General features: G+C 37.3%; 1 protein-coding gene across 9 annotated transcripts in view; it reads right to left on the bottom strand.

Moving 5' to 3' along the window:
• LOC131425853 (integrin alpha-PS2) overlaps nt 1-18071 on the bottom strand; it is a 167662-nt gene that overhangs the window by 23249 nt on the left and 126342 nt on the right. For all 9 annotated transcript variants that reach the window (XM_058588085.1, XM_058588084.1, XM_058588090.1 and 6 more), the window contains one exon: nt 16738-16799. In XM_058588085.1, coding sequence (XP_058444068.1) covers nt 16738-16799 — 62 coding nt within the window. The remainder of the gene's footprint in view (nt 1-16737; nt 16800-18071) is intronic.

Below are 18071 nucleotides of genomic sequence, written 5' to 3'. Positions count from 1 at the left end.
GGATAGCCATCAATCTGTGGGTTTTAATAACAGCTTTAAAATAAAAATTATCAAAAAAAAATTAGAACCCTGATTTATTTTTTATTTAACTTTTTCGGATTATTTTGTAATTATTGAGAAAAAACATCAAAAAAAATTTTCAGTGTATATTTTTTTTAGAGTGCAGTCGTGAGTCGGATTGACCTCTCCATCGGTTCAAAACGTATGGTTCACCATACTGAAGCCATGTTCAAAGTTTCATCAAAATCGGAGAAGGTCGATTGTGATTTTGTCACTTTTTCGTCTACTCATTCCTGAAATTGCTCTTTAAAAATAAATCTCTTCAAAATAATTTTCTTCGATTCTTGAAAGATAACCGGATTCGGTTTAGTTGACCGTTTACTGATAATGATTATACCGATTGGAGTAGTTTTGAGATCAATTTAGAATTTTTTCACGGTTTTTGTTTCGCCCTTTAAGTGATGGTATAAAATATTTAACATACGTTACCCTACAATTTCGGAACCAGAAGTCGGATACGTATGAAATTCAGGAGTTCCGAACAAGATCTTCCATTGTAACCCAAGTTTGTGAAAAGTGAGTGAAATTCATTTGATAAAATATCACCACTATTTCCTGTGCCTCCGGAATCGGAAACTGGAAACCAGGATAGCCGAAATCAGTTTGTTTGGCCGTCTACTGTTAATGACTATCAAATGGAGTAGTTGTGACGTCACTTTAGAATGTTTTTTTTTTCGTTTTTTGTTTCGCCCCTATAAGTGATGGTATAAAAGTTTTTGCACACTTATAACTCCGAAACTCCGGAAGTCGGATCCCAATGAAATTTAGAAGTTTTGTATGGGACCATAAGATCATTCATTTGAATCTAAGTTTGTTGAAATCGGTTACGCCATCTCTGCGAGAAAAATAAGTACATATATTTTGATGCTTTTGCACATTTTACCCCGTAACTCCGAAACTGGAAGTCAGATCCGAACAAAATTCAGGAATTTTGCATGGATTCATAAGAGCTTTCATTTGAATCTAAGTTTGCGGAAATCGATTTAGCCATTTTCACAATTTTTTGCACATTTTACCCCATAATTCCTGAACCGGAATTCGAACTCAAAACGGTTTCCCCGGAGCGATCGTTTGAATTTACTGAACAGCCAGAAGTCACACGGAGCTAAATCAGTTGAATATGGTGGTTGCGACGGAATTGAAACGGATTTTGGAACCAATAGTGCTGTCATTTTTCTTAGGCCCAATGGTTTTCACTGATTCTTCCGTCATTCAAACGATTCCAGCAAGGTCTCTGACTGTTGATCGTCGATTCTCGAGCATCAAGTCCTTGATTTTATTGACGTGTTCATCATCCGTTAATGTTGATGGTCGTCCTGGACGTGGTTCGTCGTCAACGCGTTCTTGACCTTCTTTGAACAATTTGTACCAATCAAAAACTCTTACTCGCGACATACAATTATCACCGAATGCCTTTTGCAATACTTTGAACGTTTTGGCATCAGAAATTTGATTCCACACACAAAATTTAATGGAATTTCTTTGTTGAAGAATTTCACTCATTGTAAAAATCACCGAGTGCACTTTTAATACTTTAGAAAGACAGACGTATATTAAACACTAATGAATATTTTGATGTGACACTTGGCACAGATGTCGTACCAACCGAGAAATGTTTTTTTTTTCTTTGAATGAATTTTTCCGCGCGAAATATAATACAAAAGTTTTACTACTTTCTGCTCACAGTAGTGTTTTGATATAATAAAAGGTGGGTGGGTAATGTCACAGACATAACTGGAGGACGAGAATACGAATAAAATTCCTATTCTTCTTTCACTATTCCGAATTTCGATGATCGTTCGTATTAGCTGATTGATTGGGTGCATTTTGTTACTTTTACTGCTTCACTCCCAGAATTGTAACGGTGCTTCTATACTAAAATGCGACTTTTCATGACAAACATATTCTACCACACAATTAAATAATTAAAATGAATAATTCTGTTCATGAGTTCAGATCTATAATTCTGCAACTGAACTCATTTTCAGAATCCAGGTTTTGAATTTATTTGTAAAACTGAACTCTGAACCTAAATTCGGGAATTGTATTCTAAAACTGAATTTAGGAATTAAATTCAAAAACCAAATGCAGGAAATAAATGCTTAAACTGAATTAAAAAATAAACTCTGGTTCAGAAGTTAGTTCCAAAAAAAAACTGGTTCGGAAATCCAGAATCCAGATTAAAAATTTATATCTTAAATTTCATTCCAGAGTTTCTAAGCTGAATTCCTAGATCAAATATCTTGAATCAAATTATATGAGAAAATTAATGTATTTCCAGAATTAGAATTAAGTTTTAGATTCTTAGTTTTACATTCTAAACCTGTATTCTGGAACTAACTTCTGAAGGAAAAAATTTGAGCCTGGAATTCATGTGGAATTCATGTGGATCAGAATTCAGGCTCTGAATTCAGTTAATAAATCTAATTTAGTATTCACAAACTGAATGCGAATCTTGATAATATGAAAAGCGAATGAGAGATCGACCTGAACAACATTTCTCAGAATATTCTTAAAATGTGACCATCTGATTGTCATAAGTAACAAGTGATTTGCACGGGATTCTTGTATCCTGACCGAAAGTCACATAAGAAGGTATAGGCCTCTTCAAGCGCATGCGTAACAAACGTACGCCATTTAGAATACCGGGGAAAAAGTTCTTCCACTTTTCTTTTGATGTGGAACACATCTTTATTAGGGGTGCAAATCAGAAACTCAAGAAAAACTACACGTAGAAATGTGGTCAGGTTTTAAACACTTACAGCTCAGTCTGTTTTGTATCATTTATTAATATTATTTCATCATTTGATAGGAAATATTTCTACGTATTAATTTGAATGTTCATAGCCATGGATTTTAAACTGTATATCATTGAAATGTTGATTAATAGCTAGCAGTGTCCTATTTTGTCTGCAAAAAATCTCCAGCATACCGGATTTCCCTGTCATAGTCGACGGTTTTGAAGGAGTAAGCGATGTATCAAAGAGAGAGCATCGCTCTGATTGGTCAATCGATGCAAAAGCGAAGCTTTTGGAAGCACGCGAATCTATAAATAGAAGCGAAATTAAAGCTAACATTTCAGTCCTATTCCTAGCTTGCTAGAGGTAGGTTGTTGCTGGACAGCAAGACAAAAACGTGCCATAGAACGATTTGAAGCTTCAAGGGCTGATGCCAGTTGTTAGCGTAAAACCGTGGCCAAGAAAGTTTTAATATTTTCGGTTTCAAGTTTGACTACATCACATAAAATCCAATAAAGCTACCGCTTGTTTGGCAGCCTTGATGAGCCGATTTCATTTCTCTCTCATGTTTCGTTACGTTACCAGAATACAAGAGCAGAAAAAAATGGAGCCGCCATAGAAATGGACTTACCATTACAAAAATAATATTCACTTAATTTTTATCGCGACAACATATATGTTTTTATGCACTAATCGCATCTAAACTAAACTATCTAGACATTGTCAGGATAGATTTTTGATCCATGCTTTTGAAGGCGAGATATTCAATGAACAAGTTGGAAGTTGCCGTTTTCAGCTATGCAACTCTTCCTTCAGAAAAAAGACTTTCCCGACCGCTAAAGTCAAACAATCATTCTGAAATTTTCACAGAATAATCTAAACTAAATTTCTAAGAGATTGTCTGTTGGGTTTTTTGATATTCATCACCGTTTCTAAGAAAATGATATTTGAAGCGTGAAAATAGCCCTTTAAAACGCCCTAAAACACACTGGCCTCAGCCCTTAATTGGTATACTCTGATCTTGTGTCATGCAAGCTCGGAATTCCATGTTATGTCGTTTCCCCATGAGAAATTGACAACTACCTCTGGATAAGTTTTGAGTGCTTAAGATTAATTTCTAATTTATATTAGATGAACTCGATTGCTAATGAGAAATAGTTTATCGCTTCAACCGAAATCGCAGAATGGTAGAGAAACTTAACGCTAAAAAACTGCTTGCATAAAAAACTTGAACACAAGCTTGGCGAAGAGAAGCTTAATTATCGAAATCGCAAGTAAGTACAAAGATATAATTGCATATATTTGGGATAATGGTGTAATTTCGTCGGTCATAAAACAAATGCAAATCAAGACAAATGATGTTCGGTGTTGGTTCGGATTGATTGAACTTTTTGATTGTAGATCATTAGAAATTTTGGTTGCATTGTTCCACATCAACGGCTCGAACAACCCCATGGGGCTGATAATTGTAGTTTTTCAATAAAGAGAATCTCTCCGTATTAGGACATAGTTTGGCGAATATAAGGATCGATGACGCTTGAGGGAAGATCATGCACACGTATTTCTATAGCACTATCTTTCGTATATACTGGAATGTTGTACTTAATGTTTTCGTGCTCCACATAGTGCACATTGTTATTGACTTTTGCGAATTGAATTGCATCAAACTCTTTATGGAACTGGATGTAAACAACATTATTTGTCTTATTGCATTGAAGTAAACGCACACGTTTGATGTCAAGATGCATTTGCTCCTTAAGCAAACCTTCAAGTTCTCGTATCGAAGGTCGAATTTTGCACTGTCTGAAGTCAACAACAATTGTATTCTTTCGTGTCGGCGGTAGCTTTTGTTCGTTTGGTTCACTCATTTCGAGATCGTTCTATTGTTTACTACACAATACTGTACTTGGTTTCTTCCGTCCCGAACGTAAGCGGTTTTATTTTATCGATTGACTTGGATGAGATGTGAAAGCGAACTGTACTTTTCCTCTTTGATACTCGTTGATACCAAACATATCAGAAAAAAATAATTTATTACAGATTATGTCACTCAACTGAAAATTTTATCATAAAATTATTATCATATTTCCGATGGCATGTAGCAAAAATGTAGTTGATACGTTAGATACAACAAAGAGATATTCACAATCGAAAACTTATCACTCTCTCAGAGGGTAAATTTTGAAAAGGCGCCTCATAGTAAAGTAAGTTGACAAAAAACATTAATTTGTTTAATTGATAACTGACAGCAAATAGCTCCAATAACAATAATCAGTGCACTAAATAAATCATAAATTAGAAGCAATGGATCGGAATCGGAGTATCGAGACGAAAACAATACTCAATCATGAATATGACCATCGGCAGTCAGTTGTAATGTATTTGTTGTTCGAATTCGCTACCGGTAAAGACAAGCAGCAGAGAAACAACAAACTTGTCATCGTCCTGTCCTGCTCTGGGGGCTTGCGAAATACGCGAAGCGGTTTCCTGAAAGAGCATTTTGACAGTAGCGGTAATAAAATTACGATCCCTGTCGCCATGGTGAAAACGGTCGACTTGGCGGCATCAAACACACAGTACGTATAGCGTACGGTGAAGGAAGACGATAGTAAAAGAACAACAACAACAACAACAACAGAAGAAACATGCCGTTTTTGTCGGCATTGTATACAAATCGATGAGCATGAACAATCGCGAGGTAATAAATATAAAATTTTATATTGAATTGTAATATTTATAAATGTGCGGATATATTTATTTATACAAGTATATTGTTCGGTACTGAGTGGACCAGGGGAGGATTTATAAACAAAAGTAAGAAAACAGTTTATCGCTCATCGTTTGCGACAGTCCAGTTGTTGCATTGCACTGCTGGTGGTGAGGAGGATGGATCTCCGGTTCTTTCACTATGCGGTTACAGTAGACCGGAACGTAATGTAAAGGAATCTCGTGTCCATTTTGAACCCCAAGCCGCTATACGAGGGAGATATTGTATTTGGTCATTTCAAGCTTGCGCATTGCACTTTTGCATAAATGTTTATATTTTGGTAGCTATTTTCGGACACGATCTGCCCCTCACAACCGGATCACATTTACTAATATGGTCAAATCGCAAACGTGTCAAGGGGCGAGTCAATCATTCGTATGACTGAAAAAAAGCGCTAAACGTCATGTCGAAAATTTACAATCGCTAGTGTGTGATCGATTGTATAGTGAATCATCGGTATCAGACCCCTGGACTTACAATGTCCATTTCCGTCACAGAATCGTCCAATCAGATTGTCATCACAACGATTCGGTATCGCATTACACCACCATCAATTCGCTTTTCACCAATGAATCCAAGACAGACCAACAAAACCGACAACCAGACAGGCAGGCAGGCAGAGACCCCAAGCGATCCGATGGAAACAAAACACGGAATAATTCACATGTCGTCGGAGCTCTTAATGTATTTTAAAAGTTCTCAATTTGTCATGTTTTTTGCGGATTTACTTTTTTTTTTGTGTGTGCGGAATCTCGAACTCGACTTCAAGCTCGGATCGTTCGTTTCCGCGGTTGTGCGCATTGTTCCCGCTTTTCTTATTTATAGCTCCCGGCCATTGCGGCAGCAGAATCGGTTGGCCCTCTGCTCTCTGTCAGAAGTCCAAAACCGGCGATGCGAAAGCGAATATTCATGTTCCAAAAAAGGTACTAAAAGGGTGAAACAACAAGCGGAAAGCAAGATAACATTGTAGGAAGAATGTTAAAAGCTGTGTATGCTAATCTGTTTTTGATTCCCTCTTGCTATTTTGGTGTACTTCCTCTCGACTGCGACAGTGGAAGCCAAGCCAAGCGAACATTTCTCTTCCTATAGTACTGTGAACTGACGTTTTGTGGACTATTGGCTACTGCGCACTGACCAATAAGGCAAACAAGTTAAGCTTTAAATTACTACAAAATACCGTTCGAATAACCGGCCAAAACTCGGAAAATCAAACTCTAATTCAAAACAAAAGTTTTCTCAAAACCTTCCATATAACTACTTTATGCAGTTCACCTTAGCCGAAAGCAGCAACGAAAGTGAGGTTATGTACACTTTTCCGCATAAACTAGTGGGAACCATTGGTCAAGCGCTTCTGTGCGACCTTTGGGATGTGAACGTGTTCCGAATTCGTGATTATCGGTTTGCTCCCTTTTGTTGCGATGGTTGAATTTACGAAAAATGTTCCAACATGCCTACTTTGATTGCATTCCGGTTGCGCCGGGAACGCCGTCGAAACGAGGCATACCATTTTAGCGTGCAATGTCAATAATTTGCATAGCTAATGGAAATGAATCTATTGGGAACCAATAAATATTGTATGATCGTTCCTGTAAGGCTCTATCAATTGCCCACGGGGAACGGGAAACGGGAAACGGATAGGATAGCTATAAAACACAAGCGAATTAATCTCCAAGCCAAAGAAGCATCATAACATTTTATCTTATTGTGCATTGTTCTGTCGGATTGAATAAAGATGATCATCATGTTGCAGTGGGATGCCCATCCCTTTCATGGTCTGTTAGGTCTAGCCGCTCGGAGTGCGAGAATAAGCCAATATGCCGATATATGGAGTCGTGGTAACCTTGGATGCGCAAAGGTAGCCTTCCTTTTTTTCCTTGCGAATGAGATTGAGGTTATGTAGGTATTTATTGGGTGGGCATGGTGTAGTCTCTTCATTATCGACCGCATACAAGATTTGGTTTCCGTTTGAAAGTTCGAAGAAAAAACAACTTGAATAATTTCAAGTTCACCAAAAAACCTATTCGTGATTAAGTACTATGTTTAGCTGGAACACATTAGGAAAACAAAATGTGAAATTACCTTTTTTGAACCATATTTTTATGATTTATTTAACAGAAAATTCATGCATTCTGGTATATTTTCAAGTATTGAACCATGATATATTACATGCCGTCATAAAAGGCTTGTTATATTGGCCAAAGATTTTATGAATTTTGTCATAAAGAGTGTATCGATAAGTAGTTAGTAACATTCAAACAGTTATTACTCTGAAATGGCTTAATTGTTTGCAGCGTGTTTTGCGGTGACATGTTTGTTTACATGTCAATAACAGCTGCGCAATCGATTGGTTTCGGTAAGGTTTATCGTTTCAATGATGAGTCGAATTGATCCGGAAACGCGAAAGAAAATTCTGCACACTTGGTGCTCAGAAAGTGGTGTCACGTACAACGAAATTGCAAAACGGGTGAAAGTGCCAAAGTGACCAGTGTCAAAAATATTATCGAGAAGTTCGGTAAGACCCTTTCCATGAAAGATTTGCCCCGATCCGGTAGGAAAACAGGTCCCAGCCAGCCCGGCCGGAACTTAAAAGTGGTTGAGTACATCAGGAAAAACACATCGGCGTCGACGCGGGATTTGGCCAAGCAGTTCAACAGCAGCATCGGGATGATTCAACGGATCAAAGTTCGGAACTCCCTGAAAACGTACAGGAAACAGAAGGTGCCGAAAAAGTCCCTGGTACAGCAAGTTCAGGCCAAAACAAGAGCGCGAAAACTGTATAACCGGATTCTACAGAATAAAGACGGATGCATCCTGATCGACGACGAAACCTACGCCAAGGAAGACTCTCGAACGCTGCCCGGACCGCAATATTATACGAAATCGGTGTACCAGGACCTGGACGACGCTGACACCACGGTGGCGATGGAAAAGTTTGGGCAGAAGGTGTTGGTCTGGCAAGCAATTTGTACCTGTGGTTTGCGGTCGTCGATTTTCTTCACGAAGGGCACAATTAACGTCAAAGTGTACGAGGAAGAATGTTTGAAGAAGAGAATGCTGCCACTGTACAGAAAGCATAAGGCTCCTCCTCTCTTCTAGCAGGATTTGGCTTCAGCCCACTACGCCAACTCCGTTCTACAGTGGTTGTCAAAAAATAATGTACAATTCGTGGAAAAGGGCACCAACCCACCGAACTGACCGGATCTTCGGCCAATTGAATGGTATTGGGCAATTGTCAAGCGGCACTTTCGGAAGGAAGGTACAGTGCCCCAAAACATGCAGAAATTAAAAAAAAAACTGGACAGCTGCCATCAGGAAAGTCACAAAAGTAATTGTGCAGAATTGAATGAAGAATGTCAAGTCCAAAGGGCGAGCGTTTCACAGAAACTAGAATTTTCTTCAATATAATCAGTGAAATCCATAAAAATGTAATTTTTCTACAATATATCGAAAACTGATGTCAAAATATGTTTTTTTTCGTTTTTTTATTCAATAATCAATGTTACTAACTACTTTTCTATACACTCCTTAAAAGGTCCCCTATGCGAATATGGGTTGTTTCGCCTTTCAGAATGCAGTATAAAATTGACCATGAGGATGAATAGAGGACTTTTTTTAGACCAAGTCTCCGCTCTTCACGAGCCTTCAGGCATGTTTGATGTAAGTGTTCCCGGGTAGAAGTGATTTGCAAATCAATAACAAATTCTGTTATTAAAATCAAACATCTCAATGGTAGAAATTAACATTATTTAGTTTGAAATAAGAGTTAAAATATCAAAAATCATAACAAAACTTGCATGAGAAAATAGCTACAAAATATAAAATTCTGTCATTGTAATATGAAACCAAGAACAAAATATTTATAGAAGACGAATTTCATAATTATTTTATATTCTAGCATTCAGAATAGAGTAATATCACAAGTATTTCTCTTATCTGATTCTGATGCAGTTTATTCAATAGTATTTTATTTGAAGATAGAACTACTGGATCAATTTACTTAATGAAATTGGAATAGCTCATCAATTACGAAATAAGATATTATAACTAATTTTGATGTTAAACAGATATTGTATAATTTCTTGATTCCTTGGATGCAATATCACGAAAATATTAAGTATCGCTGTGATAACACAGAAACATCAAGCCAAGATATGATGGTAAAAGTTGAAATTATTTTGATCTGTGTTTGCTATTTACACCTACCCGGGTTGTCGTCACTTTCAACAGAAACGATCAGTCCAACCTAGTCGAAGCATGACAACATTGGAAATGTTTCTCAGCAAAACAACGAAACTCGGCGGTTGGTGGTTGGTTCATATCGTGCGCGGTTATTAAAAGCTTCATCCGGTGACCTGATCAACAATCGTCAGGCTAGACCGAGGCTAACTCGCTCTCCTGCCCCCATCCCAAAAGTCAATGCGCGATTTTTCCACATATGAATAATTTAGCATATTATTTCGAACTTCATAAGTGGCCATACTGTGCGAAGAACATGGCAATGGGCAAACTTTTACGATCATGATTTCCCGATCCGCTCACATCGTCATTCCTTTCCGGCACTATCCGGAGACCCCCCTCCCCCATCCCGCGATCGGATTGAGTGGGAATAATCGGGTCCATACACTCACCAACTCGCCATATCAGTAAGCCAAATGTTTGCATTTGGACGATCGCAGTTTCGGCTGTGGGTTGGCTGGCGCAAAATGAACTTTATTGCTGTTTTTAATATGCAGAAGCTATTCGCGAGAATCGGAATCGCTATCCCGCCAAAGTGAACCGTCGACGATGACGATGATGATGATGATGATGCGGTGATATCCCAAAACTTTCGAAGACACGTCCGCACCTACGGAAGAAATCCTGAGCGGTCACTGTCATGGATTCTTGAATTTGCATTAATTCGTGGAATATAAACGATCTGCATTTCTGGTAATGTGCCGCGTTGGAACCGCGTGGGGTACTGCGAAGGTTGGTACTCCGAAAGAAAAAAAAATTACCAGGGTGTAAGTTATTAGTTTTGAGTAGCCGATATGGATTTTTTTTACTCATGGTTTGGACTGCGAAGTTGGAAATTATGTTGTTGAGAAACTTGATTGTTTTACTGTTTTACACCTATCTGTTAATCATTGAATTTGTTTCGCAAACGGGCGGCAAATCAAGTTAATTGTTTAAACTGGAAGCTATCTGTTCTGATAGAAGACATTATTCTTCCGCGATGCTCGAATGGAAATGTTGGGTTTACTTATTTATCAGTAATTAGATATAAGGTTGAGCGTGTATAAACCAATCTACTAACACGTGATTTTTAATGAGTTTGTTTTCTATAATGTAAGAAAACACAAAGATTTTATGTAATTGAGAAAAATTTCCAGTGGCATCGACTTCACTTCAATGTCACGGAAAAAATATTCCTGAATGGGGGCTTTTTTTGTCTTTGTCTCAATAGATACGTAAGTAATCAGAAAAAATCAAATTTAAAGTGAAGAATAACCAGCCACTTTCCAGCAGCTCTCATCGCATTCAGGAAAATACACTGCTTAGTGTGGTTTCTATGGAAATTACCATTCGAAGATGATAAAAGTTTTCCGCTTAAAAATCAGTCTTTCAGATCTGACAGTACAAGTCTAATTTCCCATAGTTTGTTTAAATACTTCGAAAACGCCTGTGCCCCCAACAACAAGCCTAAGACAAAAAGCTTGGTTGAACAAAATTATGCGCAATGATTAGTTTAACAATTCTTCTGAAGATAACTTTTCCGTAGAACGTTTCACAAAAAGTTAGAACAAAAAAACTGATTTTTCAGGAGCCACCCTACTTTTACTCGGGAAAATTGATGTAACTCAATCAAATGAAGAGCTAGAGAGGTACTTTTTTCAACAAAGTTGCTCAAAATAAAATTTCCTACAACTTTATTGTACAACAAAATCATTTTTGAGTTCAATTAAGAAAGTTAGATATCAGATTTCAATCTAAATGAGGTCCACCCTAGTGACTTTCTTCATCAAAAGGAGCGCCATTTGATTACAAACAACTTTTGTGAAGACCTCAACTACAAAAAACTTATATTTAATAGTGAAAAAATTTTTGTCACGCTAATTACCCGTTTCGGACCACTGTTCATTGGAGGAAAAGAAACCGAAAAGTGGACACCGATGGAGAACATTTTACAAAATTAGCTGTTCTAATGGCTCTAAATGTTATCTAAAGAGCTATTAATATTACTTTCCTTGCAAAACGAAGGTCAAAATCATCAGTTTAGTACAAATCTAGAATAATTTGATTAGCTTCGTGCACTTTTTGCTGTGCGAAATTCGTTCAAGAGACATGCACCCCCCACCTCCCCCCCCTTTGTATACGCGCCTACGTGCAGCATTTTCATAATCTCTTTCACTGAAGTATGCAAATCTGAAATGAAATAATCGATATCAAAATTCTATATTTTGCTATTTTGCTATTTTTGAAATCACGTGCAAAGAAAGTTCTTAACCAAAATTGGTTTACCTTGGAATTAGTAGGCACGGCGAATAGATGTGTTGCAGTTATTTCGCAAAACCAGTTTCGTTTCAAACAAGAGCGATTGCGTCATACAGCTTCTGGTCGTTTGCATTGGAGGAAAAGAAACCGAAAAGTGGACAACGATGGGGAACATTATACAAAATCAGCCGTTCTAATGGCTCTAAATGTTATCTCAAGAGCAATTAATATTACTTTCCTTGCAAAACGAAGGCCAAAATCATCAGTTTAGTGCAAATCTAGAATAATTTGATAGGGTGCGCACTTTTCGCTGTGCGAAATTCGCACCAAACCATTACCAATAAAACCAGTAAACGGTATATCAATATCGTTGAAAATACCACCTTCGGAAAACCTGAAATGAATCCCTTGATTACATCACTCAGCTGCTGGTCTTTTGCGTGCGAGTAATAGACAAAATACATTTAATCGACCAACAAAATGAAAAATGATAATCCGAAATGAAGTAGTCAACCTTAAAATTCTATACGTTGGTATTTTTGAAGCCGTTGGAACCGCTCTTTTAAACTTTTGATCTATTATGTCTATTGTTCGCTCCGTTCGCAGTGCGGCTTTCGCTTCCAACAAGTGCGAAAAAATCATCAAGGTATGAACATAACGGAGAGAATACGTATACAAATCGACAATTCTAAGGGCCATAAATGATAGTGTTATAACCCGCAATTACGGTCAAATCATTTAGTTCCAAACCATTCACAGTGTCTCTACCTAGAATCAAGCAAAGAGTTAATTGGATTTCTTCATATACATTAATTTGATATTATAAAATCGGTTTTCAATCAGAATAAGTGTCGTCACATATCCATACGACGTCCAACTTCTTGGATGCCTCGGCTCGGTGTGGAACGTTGGCGCTGTAGGGAAGGACGCACAAGCATGTGGCAGATTTACTTTATGCGCCGTTCGCCAAACGAAAGGCCAACCGATTTGTTCGGAATTTTGCTCGTGGGAATAATTTATTATTCCAAGCGTTATTTATTATTCCGAGAAATTATTTATTATTCCGTGCGTGTTTCCGAAAGAAAGCAAAGGAACGAAACTTTTTTTTCCATAACTAACAAGCGGGCACTCATGCAATCTTGTGTCCAGATGAATTTAGAAGTCTTTCACTCCACTGTTTTTGTACCACAGATCGTGAGTTTATTCATTTCTTCCTATTGAAATTTACCTTTTGAACATCCATCAACCGCTGAAACGAAATTCAATATGGCGTCACAATAGTCTTATGCTCTAACAAAGGTCTTGCGTCAATATCGTTCCACTCAAAATCGTGTAAAATTACACATGAAGTATCTGGAAATTGAACAAAATGAAGCTCTTATATTATTAATCTCAATTTAGCACATTAGCACAAAACACTAAATAAATAATATACACTCCTAGAAAAAATCGTGTAAATTTACGTCTTCTGCGACCGATGTTTGCGAGCATAAAAAATGATTCATTTTACAGTGTATCGAACACAAGCCTAATGCATTTCGATATATTTTTAAGTGCTGAAACATGTAAGCATACACGTCTGATTGAAAAGTGCGGTATGTTTGACGTACATTTGAATCATTATTGTAAAATTCAGTCACTTTATGAATTACGTTCTTATGAATTGTGTCATATATAGATTTCCGTCACTTGTGATTTCATATTTTGTTGCAGTGTAGATTCAAAGTAGCAGATAATTTCTCTTGTCATTCTTGCCTATGGTAAACTTTATTTGCATTTGCTTAATTTCTTCTGTATTGCCTTTTTCATATAGAAGGGCTATACAATCACTGTGAAAACCGACTTTGAAACCGAGGCACTGAAGGCCAAATGTCATATACCATTCGACTCACTCGATTTTCTTAGGCTCCTGGCTCCATGGCTGAACCGATTTTCACAAACTCTGATTCAAATGAAAGGTCTTATGGTCTCATAGACCGCTATTGAATTTTATCCCGATCCGACTTCCGGTTCTGAAATTGGAGGGTGATGCACAAAAAAAAATGCAAAAAAATGTCACTTACGTTTCTCAGAGAAGGCGTGACCGGGTTTCACTCACTTAGATTTAAACGAAATGTCTAATGGTCCCATAGATCGCTATTGATTTTTTATCCGATTTCCGGTTTCGGAATTACAAGGCAACATGAACAAATCTATGAGAAAATGCGCATTCATTTTTCTTGAAAATTTCTCAACCGATTTTTACAAACAAAGATGCAAATGAAAGGTCTTGAAATTTTTCAAAAAGTCCTCGAAAAGTTCATCCGACTTCCGGTTCCGGAATTACAGTGGGATTAGAAAAAAATTTTCGATTTCATGAGTATTTTTTCCCAAGCGATGGCGAAACGAGGTGCACATTTTTATAAAACTTACTGGTAAATTCATCTAGTTGGCAGACCTTGTTCGCTGGTGGATATATAAATCTACGTTGGGACTACTTGTGCCCGGTTTGCACTTACAAACGCACCGGTAATAGTGAAAAAAAAGCTCCAAAAACGGAATTCACTTCGATTTCTCAGCAACCGTTTAACCGATTTTTACAAATTATGATTCAAATTAAAGCTTTCGTTGTCTTAAAAGATAATGTTTAATTTCATACAGATCTGACTTCCGGTTCCGAAATTATAGGGCAATGAGTATCAAAACTTTCAAACTGTCATACAAAATGATGCAGAATCGATATGCATCGGTACGTGCTGGTACGGAAGAAGAAGAAAACACACCCGCCTAGCACACAGCGTGCTTTGTTCAATTTTGTATAGTGTGCAGGGTTGCCACATTTAAATCTATATTTACTTGACGTAACTGTTTACAAATTGAAAAGGTGGTGGTAATTCATAACGAAGAAAGTTTTTGATTTTATTCAAGTTTGAAATAAAGAAACTTCTAGTGATGTATTTGAAAATATAAGTAATATGAAAAAGGCATCATTATACCACTAGGTGGATTAAATTTTTTTTTATTTTAGTCATGGACTCTAACGCCGCCAACCCGGAAGCCGGATCAAAATAAAAAAAATCCTATCAATTGAGCCTTTGTATGGAGTTTTTGAAAATTGATCCTGGCTTCTCCTGATAGTCAGTGCACATAATTGATTTTATTTGCCCCGATTACCTTGTAATTCCGGAACCAGAGATCAGATTTGGGCATCATTTCGGAAACATTTGTCTTTTCAACCCCTGATTAATTTCCTAGTTTTAAAATTATCACAAATGAGTTCATGTTTGTCAAATACGCCATTCCCTTTCTTGAAGTCTACAGCCAAGTCAGTTTAGATTTGAATGTATTCAAAATTGGGTAATTTAAATTTCAAACTACCTGATGGCAAGAGATACAATAGATATCATACTTATTAAACGGGTTTACGGTAGAAAAGAAGATATATGTTTTAATGTGGTCTGAAGTGCCTTGTCTACGATATAACATCGTAAGGTTAAAACTATAGAGAGCTGGTGCAAATTGGTTTGTATGCTATAACTTATTTGAAAAGCGAAAATCTTTGTTTGACGTCCTATTGCTAAGGTGTATTTAAATCCATTAATGTGATTTTAAGTTGGTTTCAATATATCCAGATTTTTTGTCATCTTTCTTATCATCGTTAAAAAATTCTTCGTATAAAACAAAATACGTCTTATGAATAAAAGTAACTGTTTGGGTATAAATAGTCTTTCTATGCTTATTATTAGCGGTTTATGTAGGAGCGTCTAAAGGGAAATATTCAAATATGTGCAATATCATACTATATCCCAAGAGTGTAACAGGCTGGTTCCGAAGACTAATGATTTGGATACGATAGCACATTGGATGCAAACTGGAATATTCGTAAAATCGAACTGTTAATTATTTAAACATAACGGAAGAACATAAACTAAATACACGTCGATTGATTGCCAATGGTAAGGGATCGAAATTCTTTTTTTATTAATGTAAATTCATGTAATCCATTTGATGCAATCATTGCATTGAGGCGGGGTTGGTTGATGAAACGGTGTCCTCGGATTTGATCTGTATATGAAATAGGTCATCGAAATACTTTGGAAATTGCAAAACTCACAATCATTAGGGGAAAGAGCTTCAACTTATCTTCAAAGTTGAATATTGCAAAGTCCAGCCAAATAAAATCGGAGCAACTAATGGTACAGAAATTCATCCCTGAATTTACCATAAGCCCAATTGAAACATCACGCGATTTATGGATGATTCTTCTGTGACTCTGGGACTGAATTAGGAGAAAAATTCCGTTTGCTACCTTGGACTCGCTGCCGGAGTGTGTAGACTCATCGGAATCAGTAGCACGATGAGTAAAACAAACGGACACATTCACGATTCAGAAAGGCAGAAAGAAGATAACCAGTCCAAAGATAGTAGAGTTTACTCACAGCACAACGGATATAAAACTTTAAGCTATCATAACCTATCTGAGACTGTTTTTTTTATTGCTCAACACACAGAGACAGGGGCTTTTGGTTTGAAATAAGATTTTTAAATTGCTTGCTACCAATTTTCAAATCTTTTTCGTGTTTCTAGCATACGGAAAATCAAATTTTTTTTCTGCAAAAATGACAAAAAAGATAGTTTATTAATGTCATCGGCCTCGAATCGAGTGTAATATCGACGTGTCAGTGACATACCGTTTCACCGTTCGGTAGGTTTTCTTACCTTAGTCAGCGAAGCACTGAAACCAGCTTGACATGATCCTTGCCGATGATAACCCCAGAACACTGGAAATAAAGAAACAGAGACGCGAAAAAAAAGAGATATATAAATGAAGTGCATAAACAGTGCGCGCCGTGTGAGAGAAGTTAAATTGAAACATATGTTTGAAAATCTCTAGCCGCCACTTTACGGTGAATTTAACGACATCTGAGCCGGATGTTTATGTGTTCCGTGGAATTGAGGTAGGAAGCTGGCTTCGGTTGCGTTGTGTTGTGCTGTGTTGCAGTTCGTTTGGAATGTCGATTGCGCTTACTATTCGGAGCGGAGCAGTGCAAACCGTCCGGACCACATGGTCCTAGAGCTAGAGGGCTGAACTGTTACATTTTGCTTTGCCCTTTTTCGGTCGCAGTATCCCATACAAATTGATACAACTTAAACTACAAAGTTTGTACTGCTTCTATGGCCGTGAAGCCAGTTCGAGAGAACTTCTTGACACGACGTAAAACTCATTATGGCTCGTAAAATGAATCTTCTTATTTTATCACCCGACAGAAACGGCGCTCGTAGCTGGACAATCCAATGAACGGAAGCTTACTTCTAGTACTTCGATCGGGAATTAAGATGCAACATAGCAGAGCAGCCAGTGCCGGGTGTGAAGTAATTCGAGATTATAAAAGATGCGTCGTTAATGCGTTTGCGACCAGCGGGCACATTAAAACAGTTAATCTTCCCCCAACAGCAATCTGAAATGTGTATCACACCAACTAACGGGATTCTAGATTCGCTGAGTTTTGTCAGACATCTATGTCTATGAAGTCATTAAAATGAGAATATGCTTTATTCTGAGAGCTTAGGCGAACTGTTTCATAGCTTCTGACTGTTAGGAATGTGATAGGAGAATCAAGAAAATCTCTTGAGTTTCATACTTTTATAGTTCCATAGAGAACTAAGAATGAAGAAACGTCAAACAAAGTCTTGAAATTACATTCCGTTGTGGAACTTGACTATTGGATTTGAGCTGATTTCACAGCCGATTCTTAGCGTACAAAACAATTGCAGCCTACTGAGATTAAGAACTCTTTTAAATTTTAATCCAAAAATTAAAAAAAAATTTCTGAACTGGCCATATAATTCCCAAATTGTCTGGCTAAACGAATCGACTTCGGCTATACCGGTTACCAATTCCCGCAGTCAAAACAGAACACACTTCTTTTTCTCAAGTGATGAATTAACCAAGTTTTACAAACTGGAGGTCCAATAACAGATATTATAAAAATGATCTCATAGAACGCCATTGAATTTAAACCGGGCTCTAACTTCCGGTTTCGTAATCACAG

Source organism: Malaya genurostris, chromosome 1 (genome assembly GCF_030247185.1).
Source record: "Malaya genurostris strain Urasoe2022 chromosome 1, Malgen_1.1, whole genome shotgun sequence".
NCBI lineage: Eukaryota > Metazoa > Arthropoda > Insecta > Diptera > Culicidae > Malaya > Malaya genurostris.
The sequence above is the reverse complement of the archived record's forward strand: the minus strand, read 5'-3'. Positions and strand labels throughout refer to the sequence as shown.